The sequence below is a fragment of the Berghia stephanieae genome, chromosome 5 (genome assembly GCF_034508935.2).
Source record: "Berghia stephanieae isolate SIO BIC M18660-M18661 chromosome 5, UCSD_Bste_1.3, whole genome shotgun sequence".
NCBI lineage: Eukaryota > Metazoa > Mollusca > Gastropoda > Nudibranchia > Aeolidiidae > Berghia > Berghia stephanieae.
The window spans coordinates 70,902,732-70,928,320 of record NC_088364.1 but is presented as its reverse complement, the minus strand read 5'-3'; the positions used below and the strand labels follow the sequence as shown (position 1 = coordinate 70,928,320).

At 34.8% G+C, this 25,589-nt stretch overlaps 1 protein-coding gene across 2 annotated transcripts in view; it reads left to right on the top strand.

Moving 5' to 3' along the window:
* LOC144973543 (ubiquitin carboxyl-terminal hydrolase 7-like) overlaps positions 1 to 25,305 on the top strand; it is a 40,996-nt gene extending 15,691 nt beyond the window's left edge. For both annotated transcript variants that reach the window (XM_078916091.1, XM_078916092.1), the window contains exons 6-31: positions 515 to 603; positions 1,024 to 1,132; positions 1,554 to 1,684; positions 2,239 to 2,293; positions 2,812 to 2,892; positions 7,653 to 7,743; positions 7,987 to 8,179; positions 8,705 to 8,858; positions 9,267 to 9,411; positions 10,392 to 10,461; positions 11,040 to 11,171; positions 11,601 to 11,664; positions 12,517 to 12,612; positions 13,026 to 13,125; positions 13,402 to 13,494; positions 15,076 to 15,143; positions 16,000 to 16,154; positions 17,120 to 17,287; positions 18,159 to 18,267; positions 19,014 to 19,091; positions 19,658 to 19,761; positions 20,808 to 20,976; positions 21,641 to 21,688; positions 22,478 to 22,549; positions 23,426 to 23,531; positions 25,159 to 25,305. In XM_078916091.1, the coding sequence (XP_078772217.1) occupies positions 515 to 603; positions 1,024 to 1,132; positions 1,554 to 1,684; positions 2,239 to 2,293; positions 2,812 to 2,892; positions 7,653 to 7,743; positions 7,987 to 8,179; positions 8,705 to 8,858; positions 9,267 to 9,411; positions 10,392 to 10,461; positions 11,040 to 11,171; positions 11,601 to 11,664; positions 12,517 to 12,612; positions 13,026 to 13,125; positions 13,402 to 13,494; positions 15,076 to 15,143; positions 16,000 to 16,154; positions 17,120 to 17,287; positions 18,159 to 18,267; positions 19,014 to 19,091; positions 19,658 to 19,761; positions 20,808 to 20,976; positions 21,641 to 21,688; positions 22,478 to 22,549; positions 23,426 to 23,531; positions 25,159 to 25,265 (2,787 nt within the window). In that variant the 3' untranslated portion in view covers positions 25,266 to 25,305. The remainder of the gene's footprint in view (positions 1 to 514; positions 604 to 1,023; positions 1,133 to 1,553; positions 1,685 to 2,238; positions 2,294 to 2,811; positions 2,893 to 7,652; positions 7,744 to 7,986; positions 8,180 to 8,704; positions 8,859 to 9,266; positions 9,412 to 10,391; positions 10,462 to 11,039; positions 11,172 to 11,600; positions 11,665 to 12,516; positions 12,613 to 13,025; positions 13,126 to 13,401; positions 13,495 to 15,075; positions 15,144 to 15,999; positions 16,155 to 17,119; positions 17,288 to 18,158; positions 18,268 to 19,013; positions 19,092 to 19,657; positions 19,762 to 20,807; positions 20,977 to 21,640; positions 21,689 to 22,477; positions 22,550 to 23,425; positions 23,532 to 25,158) is intronic.
* The last annotated feature ends 284 nt before the right edge of the window (positions 25,306 to 25,589 follow it).

The window sequence follows — 25,589 nt, the reverse complement described above, 5'->3', positions numbered from 1 at the left end:
CTGCAGGCCATTGGAACCATATTTCTATTTCATACAGTACCAGTTGCCTGGTAGGCATCTTTTACTCTGACAACGTATCCATCATTGCTTATAGCCAGTACTCTTCACACATGAGTTGAGTGGGGTAATGTGTGTAAAGTATCTCATTCTAGGTCACTGGAACCAGAATTTTGCATGATCACTCACCCATGATCTTGCCAATGACCACACCTAATAGTGTTTGACTTGTGATGAGACCACGACATAGTATGATTTTCCATCAATAAAGAACTACAAATTACCTAGATTTGCACAAGGTTTTAAAAGCGTACATTTTGTTATTCGGTTTTCCAGGATTTCACTATGATAGATGTTCATAATTACATGTAGGCAGTATGCATTCTTTCTTCCCCTTTGAATATGGTTATACCCTTCATTACATTGTCAAGCAAGATGAAAAGGATTTAAGGTGGCTCTCATTTTGAATTGTGACATATCTGTTGATATCCATTTAAAATTGTTTTTCACTCCCAAGGATGTCCTTGACCCTGCCAGTGGATATATAAAAAATGACAAAGTTATTTTGGAGGTTCATGTCACAGCAGATGCACCACATGGTGTCAGGTTGGTTGTCTTATTTTGTTTTCACACCAAACCTAATTTGGGACAGCTAGGCTTGTTTTTGATTGGGAAAGTTTTTATGAAGGGAGCATTGAGACCAATAAATTTAAACATTTTCCTTTTACCTTTATGTAAAAAGGTTTAGTTGTAAATTTGGTAGCGTGTTTTGGGGCTTTGAGGTTCACTTTATATATTTAGTGTTGTATATCATTGTTGTCATTATTATTGTTCTCTTCATATGGGCAATGTGGTTTCAATAAGAATGTCTCTAAAAATGTGTTTTTTTAAATTTTAAATTTGTTTTATTATTTGATTTTTGAAATACAAATAATAGTTGCTTCTAAACGAATTGCAATCTGATATATTTTGAAGACAGTTGATTCGTTTAGTGATGATTTTCCTTTGTTTTTTATTTGTTTTCAGCTGGGACTCTAAGAAACATACTGGTTATGTTGGCCTAAAAAATCAAGGTGCCACCTGCTATATGAACTCATTGTTGCAAACTCTATTCTTCACAAACAAACTTCGCAAGGTAAGAGGAAATGGATAACTTGCGAATTGGGTGTTTACTTGGATTTTTTCATGTTTGGAATATTATTGTTAAAAAATTTTAATCGATGAAGGAAAGCCCCTTTATTTGTGTTTAAATGATCATTATCAAGTAATTAGTCACTCAGAGACTTGTAAAAAGTATATCTGTTCTAAAGCATTTTAAAAGCAATGATATCTAAAACAAGCTTTTGCATCTCAAGTTGAAATTTAAAAATCTATCTTTTTTTTTTTTTTAATTTTTATTTATTTATTTTTTTCCAAAGAAAATACAAATTTTATGTTTGTCACCTGTGACAGACCTGTCTACAGTTGGTATACTATATTGTGTAATTTTTAAATAGGTAGATTTAATAATTATAAGTAATTGTTTCAAATTTTTTGTATAATTTATTTATTCATAGGCTGTTTATTTGATGCCAACTGAAAGTGATGACAATGCCCGTAGTGTTCCTTTGGCACTTCAGAGGGTCTTTTATGAGTTACAATTCTCAGATAAACCTGTTGGAACTAAAAAACTAACAAGATCATTTGGGTGAGGATTAAAATATAGCTTTGGCTGCATTTTTAGTTAATTTTTTTCAGGACATGGTTTTTTGTTGTTACACATGTTGAAACCAAGGGTAGTTTGGTGCAGGAATCTTTCGCTTTCATCTTTCTAACTCTTTTTAACTAATAAAATATTTTTTTTTGTTTTTGGTCTCTGGCTCCCTGTTACATGTTAAAATGTGAAGATTTCGAACTAGTTAAAACGAAGTGAATTTCTTAAAGATTCAATTTCGATCTCTCAAAAATTATGGATTTTATGGTATATAAATATATCTCTTTCTCAGTCAAATATAATGTATTACATTGATTTTTGCCATTACTTATTAATAAACACTCACGTTTTTAAAACTAGAAATTATGATTTTTTAAATGGAACATAGCCTTATTGGGCTGATTTTAAAAGTTAAATATGGGGAATAGTTCCCTTAACGAAATGTATCAATACTAGTTTTGCAAATTCAGATAAATTAAAATCGTATTATACTTGTTATTTTTTGTTCTCATTTTGTTATAATGGATTATTTTCTGTTTTTTCTTCAGGTGGGAAACTTTAGATTCTTTCATGCAGCATGATGTACAAGAATTATGCAGAGTGGTAAGTTAGAAGATTATAGTATCAAGGGATAATTTCTGTATTTTGAGTCATAATATATTATTATTTTTTTGTCTGAATTCACTCATGCACTTATTTGAGGTGGGGCTCACACCAATTTTGTGTACAGGGTCACTCCAGTAATTAGAAAGACCACCCAAAAGAAAAATTGACAAGTTCATCTTTTCACTTTTCCATGAAAAGGTATTGCTGATCTTGTTTTTCACAATCAATTTTCCACTCTTAAGTGCTGTTTGTTTAGGGATTTTTTTTTTTTTTTTTTTTTTTCTCTTAATCTCTGCTTGAAAAAGAAGGTTCTGGACTTTGATTCCGCCTGGTGATTCAGTTTTATACAATCACATGGCTCTATTATTTACAGTACCTATGAAGACTTGTCAATTGTAAATCTGCCCTGGATTTGTTGAGCTCTTAAGATGCAAATATTTAATAAGCTCCTTTAGTCCCAATTAATGCCTTCCTCCCCCCCCCCCCCCCCCCCCCCTTCAATCTGTATCCTACAGCTTGTGGACAACATGGAAAGTAAAATGAAGGGCACATGTGTAGAAGGGAGCATCCCAAAATTGTTTGAGGGTAAAATGTTGGTAAGTTTTGATTTTTATTTTCTTGACATTTCAGGGGTGTCAGAATTCCGCGGATCCGCGATTTTCCGCGGTTGGCCGCATTTTCGATTTTCCGCGGTTGACCGCGTTTCCGATTTTCCGCGGTTGGCTGCGTTTTTGATTTTCAGAGGTTGGCCGCCATTTTCGATTTTTCGCGGTTGGCCGCCAATTTCGATGTTCCGCGCTTCGCGGATATCTGCTTTTATTTCGTTTCGTTGCTATCCATGGGGATAACTTTTTGGAATCTAATGACAAAGAAAAAGTAGATCCAAAACATTAACTTCCGGAGTAACGAAAAACGAAATTCGGGCTTTATAAATAAAGCGTACATTGATCATCGAGGTTTATTCTGTTTAATTTTCTGTTGTGGAAGCGTGGACTCTTGGATTTTAAAGAAGCGTGTACTTGTTTTTCTGAATTATTTTGTGAATTACAACTCTTTCCTTTTTTGTGTGTGTAGCAACGTTTACCGTCATTAAAATAAAATGGTATTCGAATTTCTGAAAAAGGGCGAGGAAGCCTTAATTCAGGAGATCGACAAAACGTGCAAAAACAAATGGAAATTTTCTTGGCTGGATCAACAGGTTAGTGTGGAGATGGTGGGTGTTGTAAAGATAGGAGACAGCATTGGGAAGATTAATTTGAGTGGAAAGGCAAGATGCGAGTGGTGCAATTCCCTGTTGTCATACAGTGGCAAGGGGCTTAGTACTTTAAAAGAACATGTAAAAACAGAGACACATGTAAAGAACATAAAGTTGAGACAGTCCAACTACGGATTGGGAAGTTTTGCTATGGCCTCCTCAGCAAAGAAACTTTTCCCTATTTTTGCAAAACCCAATTGCAGAAACCGTCTTCAGTGATAGAGGAAACTACTGGGAATCAGGATCCAAGTCCAAGTGTTAGTAGTGAGGTACCCATGCCTCGAATCCCCTATTCAGATAGAGTGAGCACAATGGAGGCCATGATTGTTGCATACATGGCAGAAAACTCGTTGCCCTTGACTATGGCTGCAGGCTTAGTAGACTTTGCTAAGGCGTGTAGTCGAGATCTCCAGGCTTTGTCTGGTGTTCGCCTTGGAAAGTCTTCTGCTGCTTATAAGATTAAGGAGGCTCTTGTCGAGGATTTGAAGAGTACACCATTCTCTTTAAATATTGATGAGGCCACCAGCACAAATAATAAAAAGGTGTTGTCAATTCTTGTTAGTTACACAAAAGAGAAGGAGGTAAGGATTCATCATCTTGCATCGGTGGAACTTTTAAGGGCGACATCTTCAAATATTTATGAAGCCATTTGTTGTGTTTTTGATCGGAATGAACTGCCATGGGACAACCTTGTTTCTGTCCTAAGTGATAGCTGTGCTGTCATGAGAGGCCATATTTCAGGAGTGGAAACTCGAATTCGTCAGGAAAAGGCACCCCATTTATTAGATGTTGATGGTGATTCTTGTCACCATATGCAAATAATAGCCCAGAGTTTTTGTTCACCCTTTGAGCGAAAATTACAATGCCTATTTTCTGACTTGTACACTGACTTTAAATGGTGTAGTGAACACAAGTCGAGCCTAAAAGAACTTTGTGACATCTTGAAAGTATCTTTCACTGTGCCTCAAATGTATGCAGGTACTAGGTGGTTGTCTAGTTATTACAGAGCTTTAGAAACAGTCAGGATGTTTGATGCGTATCAACTTTTTTACTTTTCTTTCCTGAATGTAATTGATAAAAAGGCTTATCGCCCAGTCATCAAATCCCTGTTGAAGAAGTATGAACTATCTAGTTCTGCAAGAAAGCAGGTGCATGAGATTTTGGAGAATTTAACAGGGAGGAGGATGACGGTTGAAGGCAGGACAAGGAAAGATAGGATTATCAAGGCTATCTTTCACACCTCGAGTGATACCATGCTTCAGTTGGAGTTGTTTACGTCTGTTTTACCCATCTTTAAGCAATATGTCAGTTTTTTTCAGATAACCACTCCCATGGTTCATAAATTATCAGATTTCCAGATGTCTGCTGTTAAAAAATTCTTGGCATGCTTTATGAGACCAGAAAATATAACCAACAACCTGTTGAAGACATAAATCTGCAATCCCTCCTCTCAATTACCGAATTTGTAGGCCATCCATCTGTGGAAGCATCATTAACCTTTAGAGAAAAGGCTTTGCAGGGATATATAGCAGCAGCCAAGGCCATGTTCAAAAAATTGCCTCTTAACAGCCCAACTTTGGCATCTTTGTCAGCTCTTGACCCCAGTTTGACAAATCACACTGCTGTCAAAAAGAACTTGGATAGGTTGGTTGGGATGTCGCACTTTATTTTGTCTAAAAGTAACAGTGATGCATGTCTTGATGAGGTGAGGGCTTACGTAAATGACGACAAGTTGCCCGATTATAACGACGATGAAGGAAGAGTGGATTGGTGGTGGACTCAAGATAGCCTAGTCAGGAAGTACCCTAATTTGACAAAAGTTGCTTCTGCTATGCTTTCCATTTTTCATGGACCTCAAGTTGAGTCAACATTTTCAGTTATGTCTAGAATAATTACAAATCAAACTGCAAGCACAACAATACCATTCTTAAGTGCTATACAAACCATAAAGTATGAGTTGCGTTTACATAAAGCGACAGCTCTATCCTATTTTGAAAGAAAGAAGCCATTGACTGATGCTGTTAGTCTGTCTCTTTGTCGGAACATGAAAACCGCATTTTGCAACTATGAAAAGGAAAGAAAAGCCGATCAAGCCAGACGGGAGATGAAGCAGGAAGCCATGGAGAGAGTTAAAAAATCATCATCAACAGCCACCGCTTCTGCTGTTGTTAAGAGAGCCCTGATTGTGACTGCAAAGAAACGCCAATTAGATCATCATACGACTAAATGCAGTCAACCCCTTGCAAAGAAAAGAAAATTGTCCAACCTATAATGAATGTCTTATTCTTGCATCAATTCCCCCTTAACCTCTCAGTTCCCACCAACACCATTCATTCAACAGCTTCTTTTATATTGTTATTACCACCTCCCCATCAACAGCATCAGTTATTTTGTTATTACCACCTCCCCATCAACAGCATCAGTTATTTTGTTATTACCACCTCCCCACCAACAGCATCAGTTATTTTGTTATTACCACCTCCCCATCAACAGCATCAGTTATTTTGTTATTACCACCTCCCCACCAACAGCATCAGTTATTTTGTTATTACCACCTCCCCATCAACAGCATCAGTTATTTTGTTATTACCACCTCCCCACCAACAGCATCAGTTATTTTGTTATTACCACCTCCCCACCAACAGCATCAGTTATTTTGTTATTACCACCTCCCCATCAATAGCATCAGTTATTTTGTTATTGCCACCTCCCCATCAACAGCATCAGTTATTTTGTTATTGCCACCTCCCCATCAACAGCATCAGTTATTTTGTTATTACCACCCTCAGATCAGCTGCATCATTTTTGTTATTGATACCACCCTTTGAACTGCATCTATTACTTTGTTATTACCCCTCCACATCAACTGCATCAGTTGCTACCACCCTCTTTCCATTTTCAACTATAGCAATTGTTACACCTCCTCATCTTTCAACTGCATCAGTTGCTACAGCCCTCTCCTTTCAACAACTTTAGTTGCTACCATCCCATTAACTGCCTCAGTTACTACCACCTGCCTTAGCCATCAACTACCACCTGCCTCAACAATCAACTACCACCTGCCTTAGCCATCAACTACAAACCTGCCTCAACCATCAACTACCACCTGCCTCAACAATCAACTACCACTTGCCTCAACCATCAACTACCACCTGCCTCAACAATCAATTACCACCTGCCTAAACCATCAACTACCACCTGCCTCAACAATCAACTACCACTTGCCTCAAGAATCAACTACCACTTGCCTCAACAATCAACTACCACCTGCCTAAACCATCAACTACCACCTGCCTTAGCCATCAACTACCACCTGCCTCAACAATCAACTACCACCTGCCTAAACCATCAACTACCACCTGCCTCAACAATCAACTACCACTTGCCTCAACAATCAACTACCACCTGCCTCAACAATCAACTACCACCTGCCTTAGCCATCAACAACCACTTGCCTCAACAATCAACTACCACCTGCCTCAACAATCAACTACCACTTGCCTCAACAATCAACTACCACCTGCCTTAGCCATCAACAACCACTTGCCTCAACAATCAACTACCACCTGCCTCAACAATCAACTACCACTTGCCTCAACAATCAACTACCACCTGCCTTAGCCATCAACTACCACTTGCCTCAACAATCAACTACCACCTGTCTCAGCCATCAACAACCACCTGTCTCAGCCATCAACTACCACTTGTCTCAGCCATCAGACACCACTACCTATCTCTCCAAAAATTCTCACCTTTCAGGTAAGTGTCGAACCATATACTTGAATCAAAGTAATGAAGTGTTCCTTTAGAATATTCCACATTATTCACTCTTTCCCATGGGTTTGTCATATGGTGTGAATGGCTCGTCATGCTTTCGCGTGTCTTTGTATGAATTTCGAAAAAGTTCAGGGGTTGCAACAATTTCACTCTGACACCCCTGACATTTATTGTTTTAAAGGCTGACTTGGTAAAAATAAGCATTTTGTTATGATTGTATTCACCCGGGTGGTTTATTTTCAGCTTCATTTGTTCGAATAATTAGGTATACTCTTTTTTTTTTTTTTTTTTTTAATTTGTAAATTTTAAACTTTTTTTTTTCAGTCATATATCAAGTGCAAACATGTGGATTATGATTCAAAGCGAGAGGAAACGTTCTTTGACATACAGCTAAATGTGCAAGGGAAGAAAAACGGTAAGTTATTATGTTGTCCATTTTTGATATGATAGATTTCCTTAGTCCTCACATATTATTTGGTCAGAATATAATGTTTTTACATTTATTTATTCTATACAAATACAGTTTGAGAGTAGAACAGGCTGGTTCTTGCTGTCTTTTCTTTCCTACTATTCAGTGTAAGAATAATTTGACAACAGGCACGGACTGTATCGAATTAATGTTAAAAAATTATTTTTTGTGTGTGTTTTTTATTTTCAGTCATTGAGTCTTTCAAGGAATATTGTACTGTAGAAACTCTTGATGGAGACAACAAATATGATGCTGGAGAATACGGTCTACAGGAATCTGAAAAGGGTGTAGTCTTTGTCTCCTTCCCACCTGTGTTGCATCTACACTTAATGAGGTTTATGTATGACCCCATCACTGATGCAAATATAAAGATTAATGATAGGTATGACAATTTATTATTCTCTCTTTATGTCTCTCACTTCCGATTCATAAAATCTCATAAAGTAGACCTATTTGAAAAATAAAGATAGATCATTTTGTCACCACAAGACTGGATTCAGGAATTATTCCTCTTTTTTCAAATGGAATTCCCTGATTCTGCTCATCACTGTAAAGCTACGCATATTACTATACTATACTTTTCATCACAAAAATTGTATCTGCTTATTTTTACTGGAGGTGGACATGCAAAATTTCCTCCCAGCTGTTGTTAGGAAGGCTTAGAGTGCCTACACTGATAGCATATGTTATAAGCAATAATTATCATTATTTGACCTTTGTGCATGTTAAATTATACAAAAGCATCTTTCATCATTTTTTTTTAATTGTCAAATTACATTGTTGATTATAATTGTCACATCTGTAATTACTCAACTCAAAGGATACATTTTTTGCAGCCTATATTTATTTGGGAATAATAAATATTTTAAATTCTAGTTTACTTTTATGGTCATTTATTTCATTCCAGGTTTGAATTTCCAGAAAGATTGGTTCTGGATGAATTTTTACAGAAAAAAGAAAAGAATGCAGCGTCCTACTTATTGCATGCAGTTCTTGTCCACAGTGGGGATAACCATGGTGGTCATTATGTTGTATATATCAATACGAAGGGTGATGGCAAGGTATGTTGTAAACATGTTTTCTATTTTTTATATTGAAAAGAGCTTTTGTATACCACAACCGGCTTTCTTCTGTAAGGAAATTAGTTACAACCCGTTGTTTGATGCATAATTCCTTTTTTGTGATTTCTTTGACAGACATTTTGGATAGGGGTTCTTTCAAATAGGATAATTTTAAAACAAGAAGTAGCAGTTGGACAAAAATTTAGTGACAAAATGAAAAAATAAATTGCGCACATTTTGCTGTATAGTGCATTCAATACAATAGGAAATGTCTGATAGGCGGTCAAGACCTTTCAAGCATGCCTTGCATATACATTTTGATTTGATGTGATAATAACAACAAGCTATATTTCCCTGTCAAAATCTATTGTTTCATTTGAAAGTTTCTCTCTGACTTATTTTTTTCAGTGGTGCAAGTTTGATGACGATGTCGTATCTCGTTGTACAAAATCTGAAGCCATCGACCACAACTTTGGCGGACAAGATGAGGATCTGTCCGTCAGACATTGTACAAATGCTTATATGTTGGTGTATATACGTGAATGTGATTTGAGTACGTATACTTTTGTTTCCTTTTTTAAAATTTTCTTAATTGTGAAGAATTTTTAATTTTCAAAATGAGTTTTGTGTTGGACATCATGACTAAATTAGATATTTAGTGAGCCAGACATAACAAACCTCGTGAAAATGAAGGCAGTCACAAAATATTGACTTTTCACATTCTTAAACAAAAAAAAAGTTATACATAAAATTTGAAAGAGTTGCAATTACAAATTTCAATTTCTTGTTAAGATTAGTTGTCCATGTTGAAAATTTTACACTTTTAATGACCTATATTTTGAATATAATGGCAAATACAGATCTAGATTTGGACAGCAAAAATTAAATTTGACATTGATTTATTTGACTTTAAAAGAGGTTAGTCTTCCAATATCTCTGCAACAAAGTAATTATAAAATCCGGCCAGATATGTCTCTTTTAACTACATATAAGGTTATTAAAACTATTGCAAAGGGAATCTGACTGATGCAAAACAATGTTAATCGAGTGTCAAAAATTAGGGTGCGGCTTGATTTTCTCGCCAGCAGAAAATATTAGTTTTGTAATATAATCTAAAATTTTATACCGTTTTAAAACGGGGCATTTTTTCCATGGATGGATCTATTATAAATAAGAAAACTGAACAGGATCTTCCAAACTTGAGTAGCAAAAAATAAAGATGCGTTAAGTGGCTTTTGGACCAGCAAAACTCTGACTTGAGCATTGTAATTTTTACTGGTGAGACTTTGGTGTATCTCCAGTGCCCCAAACACAGTCCCAAACTAAACTTTAACAAAACCATGCTAGTTCTGTAAAGATTGCACTAAATGCCAGACTAGAAGCCCTCAAAGTAACAAATAGAATCAATTCATGAACTTGAAATATGGCAAAATGTTTTTTTTTAAATATAGACATTAGTAATTATCTTTTTTTTGTCTGACATAGTCTGTATCTGTTGTGGTTTTTAATCAATTTTGGTTCTTTTCTAATCAGATGAAATCCTGATGCCTGTGAGTGAAAAAGATATTCCTGAATCTTTAATAAATCGTCTGAATGAAGAAAGGTGAGCATAAGATTTTCTATGTCCTTTTTTTTTCTTTTTTTTTTTTAGTACTTTAGATTTTTAGTCAGTGAAAGTTTTTATCATCATCAATCCTGTGATCTGATGATCGTCGGGGGGATACACAGGATGCACATCTCACCACATTCCGCCATTAAGCGCAGTCGTTTATCTATCGGTGCACGGCCAATCTGGCATGTCAAGTGTTGTGTTAACTGTCTTTCTTAATGTATCCTTTCAGTGGACTAGTATAGCTTGGTGTTGTCAATCTCCTTTCCGAGCTAGATCGTAGTCATCGATATCCCATAGCCTGACACAAGAACCCTCCTAGGCTTATAGTTTGACGTCATTTTTTAGGTTTGTATAGTCTCTGGTGAGTTGTCATTAGTCGAGCTCAAGGCAACAACTTATTTCATTGGTTGAACTATTGAATACAGCTCAAGATTTGTTGGTTTTTTGGGGAGTTTTTTGTGGCCAGGACTTTTCTTTTGACGCCATCAACCCTAAAAACTAAACGTCTTTCGTTTTGTTTTCATTGGTCCAACTCTCAATGGAGATATCTTATGCTTATTAATTTTCAGAAAGTTGGAAACCTTAAAACGCAAGGAGAGGACAGAAGCCCACTTGTACATGAGTGTTCATGTTCTAACAGAAGACAACTTTTGTGGACATCAAGGGAATGATCTCTTTGACATAGAAAAAGTCAACTACAGGTAAGTTGTTTATCTTATAAGATTTACGATCAATGTAGTAAAAGGATAATTTAGTGATCAAAACTAGAACTTGAGAAGATTTTAAGATTCTAGGATACAATAATTGGTCAATAATTTGGGGAAAGACCTAATATTTCTTCTCATTCCCTATTTTCCAAATTTTACAATTAATTCCCCGATTTTGAATTTGATTTTATAATATCAGAAAAATGATCAACAACAACATGACATGACATCATTGTAATCGTCATTCATTACCATCACAACTATCATCATCACATCTTCATGTGCCCTAAGTTTTTATTCAGAATTTGTCTCTGAAACGTTGGCAAGAGTCTGTGAATGATTGTTTCATATTTACTCAACAGTTGCAAGCCTTAATTGTGCTTTTAATTTGATACATTACCATTTTTCCTCTGCAAAAAACAGAAGTTTCAAGGTGAAGAAAACATCAACACTCACAGAATTTATGGAAGTTCTCGCTGAGAACTTGGTGAGTTGGATTTAATGAATTATTTAGAGTTAAAATCTGTTATTTTCTTTTTTCTTTACAAAAAAAAAAGACATCACCAAAACCATAAAGCCCATAGGAGTTAATTCTTGTTCCTGTAGCATTAAATGAACAGGACAATTACTTGCTGCCTTTAGGATATGATGCTATGTGCAGCTATGTGGTATTCTGGCATGACACTCGCCTTTTGGATCAGAAGGTCCAGGGTCGAGACCCCCCTGAGCAGCGCATGTTGGAGTCCTCACTGTACTCTTGTGTAAAATGAATACCTGGCCTTGAACAATGTCTCTGCCAGAAAACGGGCGTCATGTCTCATCCTACGTATTAAGTGGGGACCCTTTGTAAAGCGCTTTGATACCATGTCCCTTTGCTTTGAGGCAATAGTTATATTTCCTTCCTGCATTTCTCACTTGAGTATGTTATTTAATAAATATTTTGTGTCCATTTACAAACTTATATACAGATCTCATCTTGTATACACTTTTTAGGAGGGGTTGTCAGTTAGCCTAAACGTTGAGATGAACATTTTTGAATTTGAGCAAATTTAACTTGACTTTGATTCTAAACCGTTTCAAAGTAATAATTTGTATAGAAAAGCAGGATCTAATTATTTTTTATTTCGTAGCTCGCTAAATTTTTTTCAAGGCCTAATTTTACTTTGATTTTTTTACTGGACAACCTGAAAAGGTTCGGAAATTATACATTTTTGGTAGATACAGATTTTTTTTGGATTTTTTACTGCAGATTTTTTTGTAGAAAATTACTGACCTTTTGTTTAATTATTGCACATCTGCATTTAACCCAAATAATGTCTTCTTCCATATTTTCAACCAGAAATATCCAGTGCAACAAATAAGGCCATGGCCGTTCCATTGCCGTCAAAATCAAACTTTTCGGCCGACAATTCTGGAAGCTGAATACAACAAACAGGTGAGGAAGAATTTTATCTTCCAGTTTAGCTCCTATGAAGATATTGAGTCATTAGGTTTTGGGTTTGTTTGTTGTTTTTTTCAACTATTACTTATGAATAAATTAATAATGTAATGTTTAAAACATTTGAATCATTTCTAAAATGCGGAACCAATTTTTTTAAAAGTGCATTTTACAATTACTATGGCTTCCAGCTTCAAAATCTTGCTCATACCAAAACTTATTTATGGGTTAGCGTTGGCATATGGTGATGCAACATGATTATCATAAGGGATTGTATTTCCTTCATTTAAAAAAACAAACATAATAAATTATTTCTCACAATAGTTTATTATGTGTTGTTTTAAAAAATTATTTACTACATCTACTTTTTAAACAAATGTTGTTTTTAGTCTTTTGATGATGTATTCCAGGTCCAGGAGCTAGCTGAACAAGAAAATCCATGGATCATATTTGTGGAGACATTACCACCAGAAAGTACCTTGAAGGAATTGCCTCCCTTTGATAAAGACAGTGAGTAATCAGCCGAATAGAATTTGAAAAAAAAAATCAGCAAGAAAAACCCACCCATTAAACAGTGTAGGACTAACTTAATAGAAGTTTGTTTTTGTTTTAAATTTTAGGCAGCAAATTAACTTTTTCATAATATTTCTTTATAAATTATCTGTGATGAGCATCAGAAAGTTAAATGATGGTTTCTTATCAATTGATTGTTTCAACCTTGTTGTTGAATTAACCGTTGGTTTCTTTTCTTATTTCTAAATTTTTCTATTATAATCTCTCACACAGGTGATGTCTTGCTTTTCCTCAAGATGTATGATCCAAGAACTAAGTCAATTTCATACACAGGTCATTTGTATGTTCCCATCTCTTCTAAAGCAAGTAAGTTTGAATATTTTAATTTCATCAAGAAGTTAACCCCCGATCCTCGACCGTTGTATAAACATAACACACCATTCCGACCCCAATACAGCGGCGGTGGTTTTAATACAACACACCTTTTCCGAGTCACACGCGTGTCAGTTGTAAAAACGTAACACAGACCCGACCTTGATTCAGATAAAAATTCCATTGTGTTCTTTATCAAATAAAAGCCGAAGTTTGATTGGTTGATATTATTAGTTTCATCCAATCAGCAAACAGTTTATTTAAGCTGTTTGGGTTGAGTATGAAGCTAGTTATTGGCGTATGAAATGACGCGATCAAACCCAAGGGATGCTATATCTTAGCTACGTCATTCAAACTTGCTAGGCAAGTACTGGGAACTGGTCGTTATTTCCGGTTGACCCCAATGCGGTAGAAGGGTTAAGAGAATAGGAAAGTATATGCTTTTTTTCTGGATTCCCTCTGTTTAAAGATTATTAAATAAGTTACGCATCATCAATCTTACTTTTGTTCTTGACTATTAATGCTATCTCAGGAAGACATGGCTTACATGTATTTTCTGTCTTTGAGTATCTGTCTATTCACTATTACCAACAACTTAGCCTGGGTGGGGTCTCTTGACCTCCCATTGTGGGCAGAAGGACACTTAGTGTGTCTTCTATCCCCCAATATGCTTTTTTTATTTTTTTTTGTCGAGTTGCTGTCTGTCTTTGTCTTGGAATGGAATTACTTGGTTTTGTCCAGGCCCTTGCTTGGTTTTGTCTTGGCCCTTGGCCAGAGATTTTGGCTGAGGGGAAACAGTCAAATGCATAGCATTAGTTTTAAGATGTGATAATTTTTCCTTATAAGTCATCTCTCAATTATTTACTGATCATTATATTTTTGTTTTGAAATTATCTTGTAAATACTTGAGTGTGTTCCTCTTAGTGTTTTCCTGTGCTGGCGTCTGAATGAGACTTAAAATTGATCTCAAACTAAGTACGTTGATGCTATGCTCTTGGAATCTGCAGTTGATCCCTATTTGAATCAAAACCCTCTGTCTTAATTTATCTTGCATGCTTTAATTGTAATTCTAGAATTTTTTGACTATCGCAATTTCTCCCTTTTTACTGGTGCCATAAAACCTGTAAAAAACAACTGGCAAAACAAAACAATAGCTTGGCATTCACTCGGTAACAGATATGGGGGAATCTAGAACGTTGAAAATGTAAACTATTCTATTCATGATAATACAAGGTCATACCATCAGATATGTGTTTCCATTTTTTTATTTACTTTAACAGAATTGACTATAAGGGACATTCCCATCCCTGCCTCAATCTGTGTCAACCTGAAAATTGGATTTAAAGTGACAATGATCAGAATTGAATTTTGTTTAGGTTTGAGCAAATAATCAGATTTGATTTCATTCAAATGTTATGATTTATAACTTAAAATTCAGTTCTCATTTTCTAATCCACCCAAACATGAAACTAGATTTAAATATTAAGGTTCGTAACAAATTAGCTTTATTTGCCTTTTATTTTTATTTGTTTATGTATATCATTGTGCAAAGCTTTATTTCTTGTCAACTTTCAGATGAACTAGTCCCAGAATTAAATAGAAAAGCTGGCTTCCCTGTCAACACACCATTGCTTTTATATGAGGTAACCAACTTGTTTTCACATCATAATAAATAGTTCAATGGCATATTCCAAACTAGTTTGGTAAAGCTGTAATAAAACCACAATAAAGTAAAACTCACAGGCCTGTAAATCCTCCAACTAGAATCAGAATTCCGACTCACCAGTATTTGTCAACTGTCTCTCCACCAACTTTTTTCAGTCCTGTGAAAAGCTTATGAAAAGTTACCTGAACTCTTCACCACAACTGCTGTATTTTTAGAGTTGTGACCCAACATCCATCTTCCTGCACTGTGAAGCATCGTCAATATGCAAACTTTGCACTTGGTAGCTAGCTTCTCTCACGCGAGTTGAGCAAGCAAGCCATTTTTAGGCCCCTACAACGACTGTGATATAGTTACATTGTGATAAATGAAACAAGGGTTGAAAGAAGTCGTCTTTACATTTTTACAGTCTACTTTTGATTTTCGGATTCACCACTGGCATTTCCTTTGAAGTCTTACTTTTGTTTGCCTCTATTTTTAAATGTCATGCTGGTTTTAAAGTTATTGAGAGTGGTATAAAAAGTTCATTCTGTTTTCCAGCATTTACAGATCTGAACTTACTTTGTTTTTTCTTCTCATTTGTTTTTTTTTTGTTTTTTTTAAAATTATTATTATTATTATATTATTATTATTATTATTATTATTATATTATTATTATTACTTATTATTATTATTATTATTATATTATTATTATTATTATTATTATTATTATTATTATTATTTATGCTATTTAAAAAAAAATTTATTGAAGATTTTTTTTAAAAAGACACTGAAAAATATTTAAATTGATTTGTAGGAGTTTTAAAAAAAAAAATAATTTTTTTGTATCAATTTAGGAAGTGAAACCAAATATGATTGAGCGATTGGAAGATTTGAGTTTGCCAATGGAGAAACTCCTGGACGAACTGATGGATGGTGACATTATCGTCTTTCAGAGGGATGAAGAAGACTTCTCCCAATACACCTTGCCAACTCCAAGGGAATATTTCAGGTGGCTATAGATAGAATGAAGTTGACGTCACTCTGGTCCTTGTTGTATTGTTTTTGCCATCAATGTTTGAGTAATTCTCACTTAAATCTATTAACCAGACTATAAACGTTCATAGTTACACAAAGTTTTGTGTGTTGATCCGTTCTACTTCAGAATGGCAATGTTGTGAGCTTCTTAGCCAAGTGCCTACTATCTATAATTAGTTTCCTCATTTATTGACTTTTCTCATAGAATTGAATTTAGGTAAGCGACTGCATGAACAAGAATTTTTTTCTTCTTTTTTTTATCTAAACTCATTCGAGTTTGGAGAGAGTTTCTTGGTGGGAGTTCCAAGTAGGCGGTCATTTGAGTAAATGCATTTGCTGCCTAACTCAATTTGTGTTGATTGGTGACAACATGAGAGATTTCGAGTACAGAAACACTGGGGACTGCCGTCTAAATGTTGTGTCTTGTGTGCATGAGTTGGCCTAAGTTGTCCTAATAATAGTATTCATTGTGTTGGACCAAACTAAGGGACAGAATCGGTGACAAGTGCATTTCCCTAATACCGGGTTACAAATATGGCAGTTGGTAGATGATGTGCAACACTTGTCAGAAATCGATCTCTCTTAAAATGCAAAATCTTCAAAATGTTACATGTATTGAAAGCTCAATTCTTCCTCTTTAACATAAACACGTTTGAATTTAAGAAATTAGTTATGATGAAAGATGATAATGTGGGGAAAAACATTAGATGCTGGTTTATAATACATAGCCGACTACCCAGCAGTTTTCAAACCCTTGGATGATAAAATTGCATTCTTCTGAGTTTTTATAATAATGTATCTCCCAGTGTAGTTTAGTGGTGATTTTAATCTAAAAGTTGATTTTTTCGGGGGATTGGGAACCGTGGTATTGAATTTTTTTCTTTTTTTTTTTTCCTTTGGATATCTAATTAATTAATTTTTTTTTTTTTTATGCAACAGGGATCTGTTCTACCAAGTTGAGGTTACTTTCTGTGATAAAAATGTTAATAACGACCCCGGCTTCACTCTAGATCTGTCTCAGAAGATGAACTATGACCAAATGGCACACGCTGTGGCTAGTCATCTTTCGACGGATCCTTACAAACTCCAATTTTTTAAATGTCAAGGGTGAGTTTTTTTTTTAGGATTCATTGGATTTGTGTTGTTTGTTTTTTTTGTTTGTACATTCATATTTTTGTTGATGTAAAACCTATTTTGAAAATTGTAATTTTACATTTGTGAAGAATCGTAAAGTGTTTTTGTCAAGTATTTTTATTGACTTTACTTTGATTAAATCACACTGGTATAAAATGTTGTTAGTGACTGTGGTTTATTGAAATTTAAAATGGCCTTCTTGAATTGTCACATGAGTCTATGAAAATGTTTTGTGGCAGTTTTTTTTTCTTGTTACATTGAAAAACAAGCATAGCTGTCTGTTGAATGAAACGTGGTGATATGTCTATTAACTTAATATTTATGAGTCGAGTGTTGAATAAAATTTGAACTCAATTTCTATTGTTTTAACAGACAATTCAATACATTTTTTTTACTTCATAAGAGAACTCCACAGACCATTTTATTTGTGCTTTTGATATCTTATTTATTTTGCTCACTTGTAGAATTCTTTCCCAATGTTAAGAGCGGAAAACGGTTGATATAAATTTTAGATTTTAAGTAATTGATCGTATTCAAAGTAATGAGAGAAACCCCTAACTGCTATTGATTCAATGCAAGTACTCTAACCTCATTGTCATACTCACTAACCGGAAGGTTGACACATAACACATGTACCCTTTCGATTAAATCATCATCATGTCTACTCATTCTCAAAACAGACGCAAACCATCTTCATGTCTATTGTAAATACCATGCAAAATTTGGTCACAATTGGTTGAGTGGTTTTGGAGCCTTACTGTTATGATATATATCTCATTAATATTTGTTGATGTTACACGTTTTAATTAATAAATTCATTACCTTTTTGCCTGCTTGGTTCTAGGTATAGAGATGGCCCAGGAAACCCTGTCAAGTGCACTTTCGAAGGAAATTTGAGGGATCTTCTGGTTTTCTCCAAACCTAGACAACCCAAAAAGCTATATTATCAACAGGCTAGTATAGCTTATCTTTTCTTTATATTTCTTTTCAATTTTGCACCTGGAGACGGCTTCTAGGCCTTTTTCAAACTTATGAAGAAAAAAAAAGAATGAGCTTTATATAGCGCAATATCCACTAAATGTGCTCAAAGCACTTTACAAGGGGTCCCTGGTCAACAGAAACATTTAACATGTAGGACGGGACATGACGCCTGTTAGGCGATATTACAATTTTTCGGACAAAGACAATAATGTTAAAGACCAGGTACGCATTTTACACATGAGTACAGCGAATGAATGTGAGTAAAGAGCCTTTTCCAAGGACTCAACTATGCGCCGAGCGCGAGGCTCGAACCCAGGACCTTCCGATCCGAAAGCAAGTGTCATACCACTAGACCACATAATAGAAATTTTATTTTTTGTATAGTGTATCATCCTGTCAATGGTTCATTTCTTCAACTATATGAATACGTTGTTGTTCTTCAATATAAGTTGGTGAACTAAATTTTATTATTATTTTTTCTTTAAAGAAAAAAAAAAGAAGAAAAGAACAAACTTGCCTTTAAACTTTCTGATTGTTTGCAGAACAGTGATTAGTTAAAAATGGAGTTGACCATCATTTTTACTTTATCCTTTTGTATCAAGGGAAACTAATGATATTCATTTTTTTATGAGTTAAAAATAATATTGTCCATCTAATTTAGAATGAAAGAAGAAAAAACAATGCCTTATAAAAAATTATCATGTGAATTGTGTTACAGCTTGACATGAAAATCAACGAACTAGAAAACAAGAAACAGTTCAAGGTCTTTTGGCTCAATGGCAATATGAAAGATGAGGTGAGACGTTTAATTACTCCCAATTTATCCCACCCTCCCTCCCCCTTCTCTCTCTCTCTCTCTCTCTCTCTCTCTCTCTCTCTCTCTCCTCTCTCTCTCTCTCTCTCCTCCTCTCCTCTCTCTCTCTCCTCTCTCTCTCTCCTCTCTCTCCTCTCTCTTTTTTTTTTTTCTTCTTCTTATTCAACCCCCCCCCCCTTTCAATAATTTTTGCCTTCTGAATATATGAGAATATTTGCCATTTTGATAGTGACTATTTACCTAGAGGAATAGAAACGAATGTATGTAGGAATTATCTGCAATTTAAAGGTTTTCAGGTAAAATGAAAGTGGGGCTTGTTTCCAGAATAATTATCCATTGTTATTGTCTCTTAAATACAATGAGTTCCAAAAATCGCAAGTGATAATTTCCAAGTAATCATTATCACTTTTATTACTTTCTTTTTAACATTTTAGAATTCAAGACTAATAATGGCTTTAAATAAATTGATGTTTACATTATGTCGGTGCTACTTAAAGTATTACCCGGTTTGTACTCTAAAGATATTTTTAAAACTCATTTTCTTACAGAGAGAATTAGTTTTGTATCCTAATAAAAATGGTTCTGTACAAGATCTGTTAGACGAGGCCAAGAAACAAGTAGAATTGGCTGACACTGGATCTGGTAAATTGAGGTAAATAGACACCATATCCATTCTTTACACTTTCACACCAAATTTTCACTTTTCAACTTTATTATCTTGACTTGTAAACAATAAAAACTAAAAAAATCTTGTGCGTTTATTTTATTGTATTTTTTTATCTTCATATTTTACCTAAAATCATCAATTAGTTCTAGTTTTTTTTTTACATGTTTGATGATTTAGTTCACCTACATTTTTCTGAAGTTAATAGAAAGTGTTGGAATGCATTAATTCTGATGGGTAAAAAAAAAGAACGATAAAGATTCCTTTCCCCCAATGTTGTCGGTCAAAATTTGTTTAAATGGTCTTATAATGAAATCAAGAGTGAGAGATATTAAATATGATTTTTTGATCAAAGTGTAAAGAGAAATTCAGTTTATGAGACTAAAAGGATTTAGTGAATTAAGAAATGAATTAATTGATTTTTAATGTTGGTTTTAAATGTAGTCACTGAGTAGCAATGTTGAAGAAATATTGTTAAAGGTCATATTTGAATAGCAATGCTTATTCTCCAAAAATTACAATTTGATGTGCTGGAAGGAAAACCTTATCTACTCAAACGGAATTGATCCAAGATGAGGAGAGTAGTATGTGTATTGAGCGAGTCCAACGATACCGAAACCACCGCAATTCCTAGAATACTCGTGTATGATATTTGAGTGTGTAACGCACCTACTTTAAAAAAAAAAAAAAAACTATTGAGGAGATACCACTACTAGTTTTTACCCCGCTATAAATGTATCATTTACCTGCTTATCTGCTTGTTCCCTTTAACAACAAAATCGTTAATGAATCAACTGGTCAAAATCTGACTGGATTTGTCTCTCATGTTTGGACCATCCTATTACATCTATTTGCCTTTGCATTATAATTATAATGTGACAACAAAAGTGATAAGTGCAGTGGTGTTTATTCGTTATTTGATAAGCTTTTGTTAACTGGAAGGGTGAGTGTATGAAAGTTTTGTCAATATATAAAAGTCTTAGTTGATTTCAACTTTTTTGACTCTGGCTTTATCTTTATCATATTGTCTGCAGGCTACTGGAAATAATTAGCTATAAGATTTTAACAGTTCAAAGGGAAGATTTGGCACTAGACCACTTGGTGGTCGGAGGCACCAAAACATATCGCATCGAGGAGATACCACCGGATGAGGTCAAACTCAAGTCTGATGAGTTGCTCATACCAGTCGCTCATTTCCAAAAGGTAAGGGCATCACGAGGAATGAATAACAAAATATATAAATGTTTTAAATTGTATCAGGAGGATTTCTTAAATTCTCATGTATTTAAATGTAATAAAAATGATTAAAACAAGTTCAGACACGGTCAAAATTTATCTTTGATATTGTAAGAATATTCACATGTCAAGGCAGAGCTTTTTTTATTTTATTTTGTATACACGCTATGTCATAGCATGGAGAATTCATAAAGAAAGGATGGAGTTATTTGATGATGTTGGTTTAGGTTGGTATTATTTTTTTTTAGGTTTTAAACATTTTGCATTTTATTTTCTAGTCATAACCCTTTCTTAATAAAGACTTTGATTATGCCAGAAACAAGAAGCATTTTAGTGATGATGAACTCCGGCAACTTAATAGATTTGAATAAGCCAACAAACTGAATAAATCATTTCATGAAGTTAAGACATGATTGATTGGAAATACTTAGATTTCATTTCTAATCCTAGATTCTATATTTCTGACCCATCACATCTATACCTACTCAGTTGTTTCAGTAATTTTATTTGTTGCTTTTGCATGACATTAATAGAAGTATTGAAAGTATTCTTTACTTAAGATTTTTAATAACATTTCACATAATTGAAGTTTATGTAGATTGAACATTCTTACTTTACGTTCCATTCACAGGAAATGTACCAGACATTTGGAATACCCTTTCTTCTCAAGATTAAAGAGGTAATTTTATCATATGTAAAATAAATCATGATATATAAACTTTTCTCGTTTCCATCATTATTAAAATACGTACATTGCCTGGTGTCAATTGAACTTCACTCTTATGTTTATAACTGAAATGAATTTAAAAATTAAAAATTTTAAAAACGCTTTTATTTTCATACATTTAATTAATTTGCCATTGTACAATAAAACCATTAATTTCTGGGTGGGGTTCCTTGCCTACCATACTGGGCAGGGAGGCACTTACTGTGTCTTCTATCCCCCTATATCTGTTTTCCATCATGCTTTCTGTCTTTGTCTTGGAATGAGATTACTTGGTTTTGTCCAGGCCCTGGCTGGGAGGGAAACAGTCAAATGTATAGTTAAGAGTTTTGGGAGATGATATTTTTTGTCTTGTAAATCATCTCTCTGTTCTGTACGGTATTATGTTTTGTTTACGTATTATGTATGATTTGTAAACATTTTAGGGTATTCCTCTTAGTGGGGACCTGTTCTTGTGTCTGGATAAGACTTTTAGGTGATCTTAAAGTAAGTACACTGAAAGTGTGCTCTTGGAATCTACATCTGTTCCCTATTTGAACCAGTTCCCCTTTGTCTTACCTTTTCTTGGGTGCCTTAATTGTAATTCTAGAACTTTTTACTATCCCATTTTCTTCCTTTTTAGTAACGCTGATATGACCTTAATGTGTTTCAAGCACTGTAAAATCCTTAAAAACAAACAACAAACCATTAATTTGGGATGCTGTCTGAATTCATTTCTTTTTAATACTTATTTCCTCCACCCAGAATGAGCCGTTTGCTGATGTCAAAGAAAGAATATTAAAAAGACTGGATATACCAGAGAAAGAATTTGAAAAGGTAATTGATGGTTCCTTTGTGACCTCTTGTTGCTATGCCTGTCAAGCTAATGGCATGGACGGCTTTTTAACTATTATCTCATAGTATGAGCCTTCAGTTCTTCATTCAGCATACCGTGCACACACTTTTTAAAATCACGTCAGTTATCATATATTTTAGTAAAACTTGTCAAATAAACATTACTCGAAAATTTAAAATAAAGTATATTTTGGCCCTGAACAGAAATCAACCACTGACCGTGAACCTAGGCCCATAGCCACCTTGTGCTCGCCTATCACCCAAAGTAAACAGCCCACAGATCCTGATCATCACTCAAAATTTCAACAGATTGAGAGAAAAAATGCTTAGGATTTTGAGATAATTCCTTTATCAGTCTGTCAAAATATTGTGAGAAATACTCACTAACTGGGCCTGCCCAATGTGTGTTTTTGACATGTAACTAAGGATATATCATTTTTTATTATTTCTTGTGTGTATATATGGCCTTCAAAATGTATCTGCCCCCATTACTTCATGTGTAGTAGAGTGGATTCCAGATTTAAATGGTAACTAAAAAAGGAGATTTACCCCATACTTGGCTACAAATACACAGACAATTTGCCTTTTGTTCAAGATTTGGTTTATCTTATCAGTCTGTTGACTTTTGCTCACATGACTTTCAGGAGTTACTGCATTTTATGTAGAGCAATATAGGCCTCACCATCGTAACTAATTTTTTCGTTTGTAAATTTATTCATTCATTTTATTCTTCATTGACCGAGGGCTAGGTGGGGATTGGTGATATATGATTTCATAATATTTTGCCATGTTAACTGACTTTTCATAATTGACAGCTGCTGCATTTTGAGTCATGGCATATCATTATTATTTTTTCAGTTCAAATTTGCTATTGTAGTGATGGGTAGACTAGAATACATCCCTGAAGATGCCCAGGATGTCAAAGTAGAGCTCAAAAAGTTTATGCCTCATCCAGTTCAGACTGGTAAGTTGAGACAAGTTTTAATGTTTTCGTCCTGGGTGGGGTTCCTGACCTCACCATAGTGGGCAGGGAGGTACATACAGTGTCTTCTATCCCCTTATATCTGTTTTCCAACTTGCTTTCTGTCTTTGTCTTGGAATGAGATTACTTGGTTTTGTCCTGGCCCTAGTCGGATACCCTGGTTAAGAAGGAAACAGTCCAATGTATCATTATTTTTAGGAGATGATATTTTTTTTCCTTGTACATCATCTCTCTGTTATGTAGTTATTTTGGTTTATTCTTAACATATGATTTATAAACATTTGAGTGTATTCCTCTTAGTGGGGACTTGTGCCGGTGTCTGGGTGAGACTTATAGGTGACCTCAAACTAAGTACACTGATAGTGTGCTTTTGGAATCTACATCTGTTCCCCATTTGTACCATTCCCCTTGTCCTACTTGTTCCTCAAGTCCCTTTAATTGTACATCCAGTATGTTTTTACTTTTCAATTTTCTTCCTTTTTACTGACGCCGATATGACCTAAATGTATTGCAAGCGCCGTAAAACCCTTAAAAACAAACAAACAACAATGTTTTTGTCACCCTTCCAAAGCGAAGATTCAAATTAAAACCTGTTGTCATTAATATATTTATGCTGTATCTAGGCCTCCCACCATTACTGATAAAACAGGCACATGAGGCTGTGACGATGACATTTAGCTTATTTGGAAAACTAGGGAAAGGAACTATTTTTATCAGTGTCATCATTGGATAGAATAATGACAAATGATCCAAAATTTGAGGAGATAAGTGCCAAAAAGAATTGTAGGAACAGTTCTTCCAAGTGGCTCAGCATTGTGCTCTTTGCTTTGTAGTCAGGAGGTAGTGAGTTCTTTTACAATACAGTGGGACCTCGAAATCTGAAACCTCTCCAATGAGGAAACCTTGCAAGTTAGGACAAAATTTATGGGAACTGAATTTTCTCTAAATAATTTACTTCTCTAATGAGGAATAGGTACCCGGCTAATCAGGACGAACTTGTCTGAGCTTGGCATTCATGTTGACAATTTTAATTTATTGCAACTTTCCCTAATTCTCCGCCTTGAAATATATGAACAATACAAATAGAACCGGAACACCCAATGAAAAGTTCGCTCAACATGTGTACTTAGGGAGAATTATTTCACAATCCATGTCATCCCTTTCCATATTCCCAGAGTGAAATGAGTATCATAAATTTACAAATTCAAAAGGGAAAAGGGAGGGGGGGGGGGAATGATGATGCAAGCAATTAAGATCAATTTACCTTGACACAATACCAATTCACCTCAGCACAAAGACCAATTCACCTTAACTCGAAGACCCATTCACCCAAACTCAAGACCCATTCATCCCAACACAATACCGATTCACCCTTATAAAAGGACCCATTCAAAAAAAAAACAAAGACCCATTCATCCCAACCAAATTGAGGCTGTGGGTCACATGTGTGGTTTGATAACTCTGAATCTGCCAAAAATCACTAAAGACAGAAGTTAAATGAAAATATGAAATATTTAGAATATATTTTTATTTACTTGTCATATGTTTTGTTGGTTTTGGTTTCAGCGAAATGTAGAAAATTGAATTATTTTGCATCTTTTTCCTCAAGGTATGGGAATGCAAGCAAGACCCTGGCTTGGTCTTGATCATGTGAATAAGACTCCCAAACGAGCACGTTACAACTACCTAGAAAAGGCCATTAAGATTCACAACTGAAATGGGGAACCAGCTAAGCAGGCAGCTGAGTCTATAAAAAGAGAAAGACTGGTGATGATGGTGGTGATATCTGAAATTTGTGTTATTATCTTCTTTTGATTTTTTTCCCCCTCCCCTAGTACATATGGTGTATTCTGAAATTATAATTTTAATAAATGAATATGTTTCATTGATATTAGTTTTACTTAACACGTAATGTCCCGATTATGGGAGAACAATGGCTCTGGCAGCATATGTTCCAATGAATTGTCAACTATTGGTTTGAGAAATTAGTTAAGTTTATAGAAGCGATGGGGAGGGTTTTGTCCGTGCTTAGAAGCATTT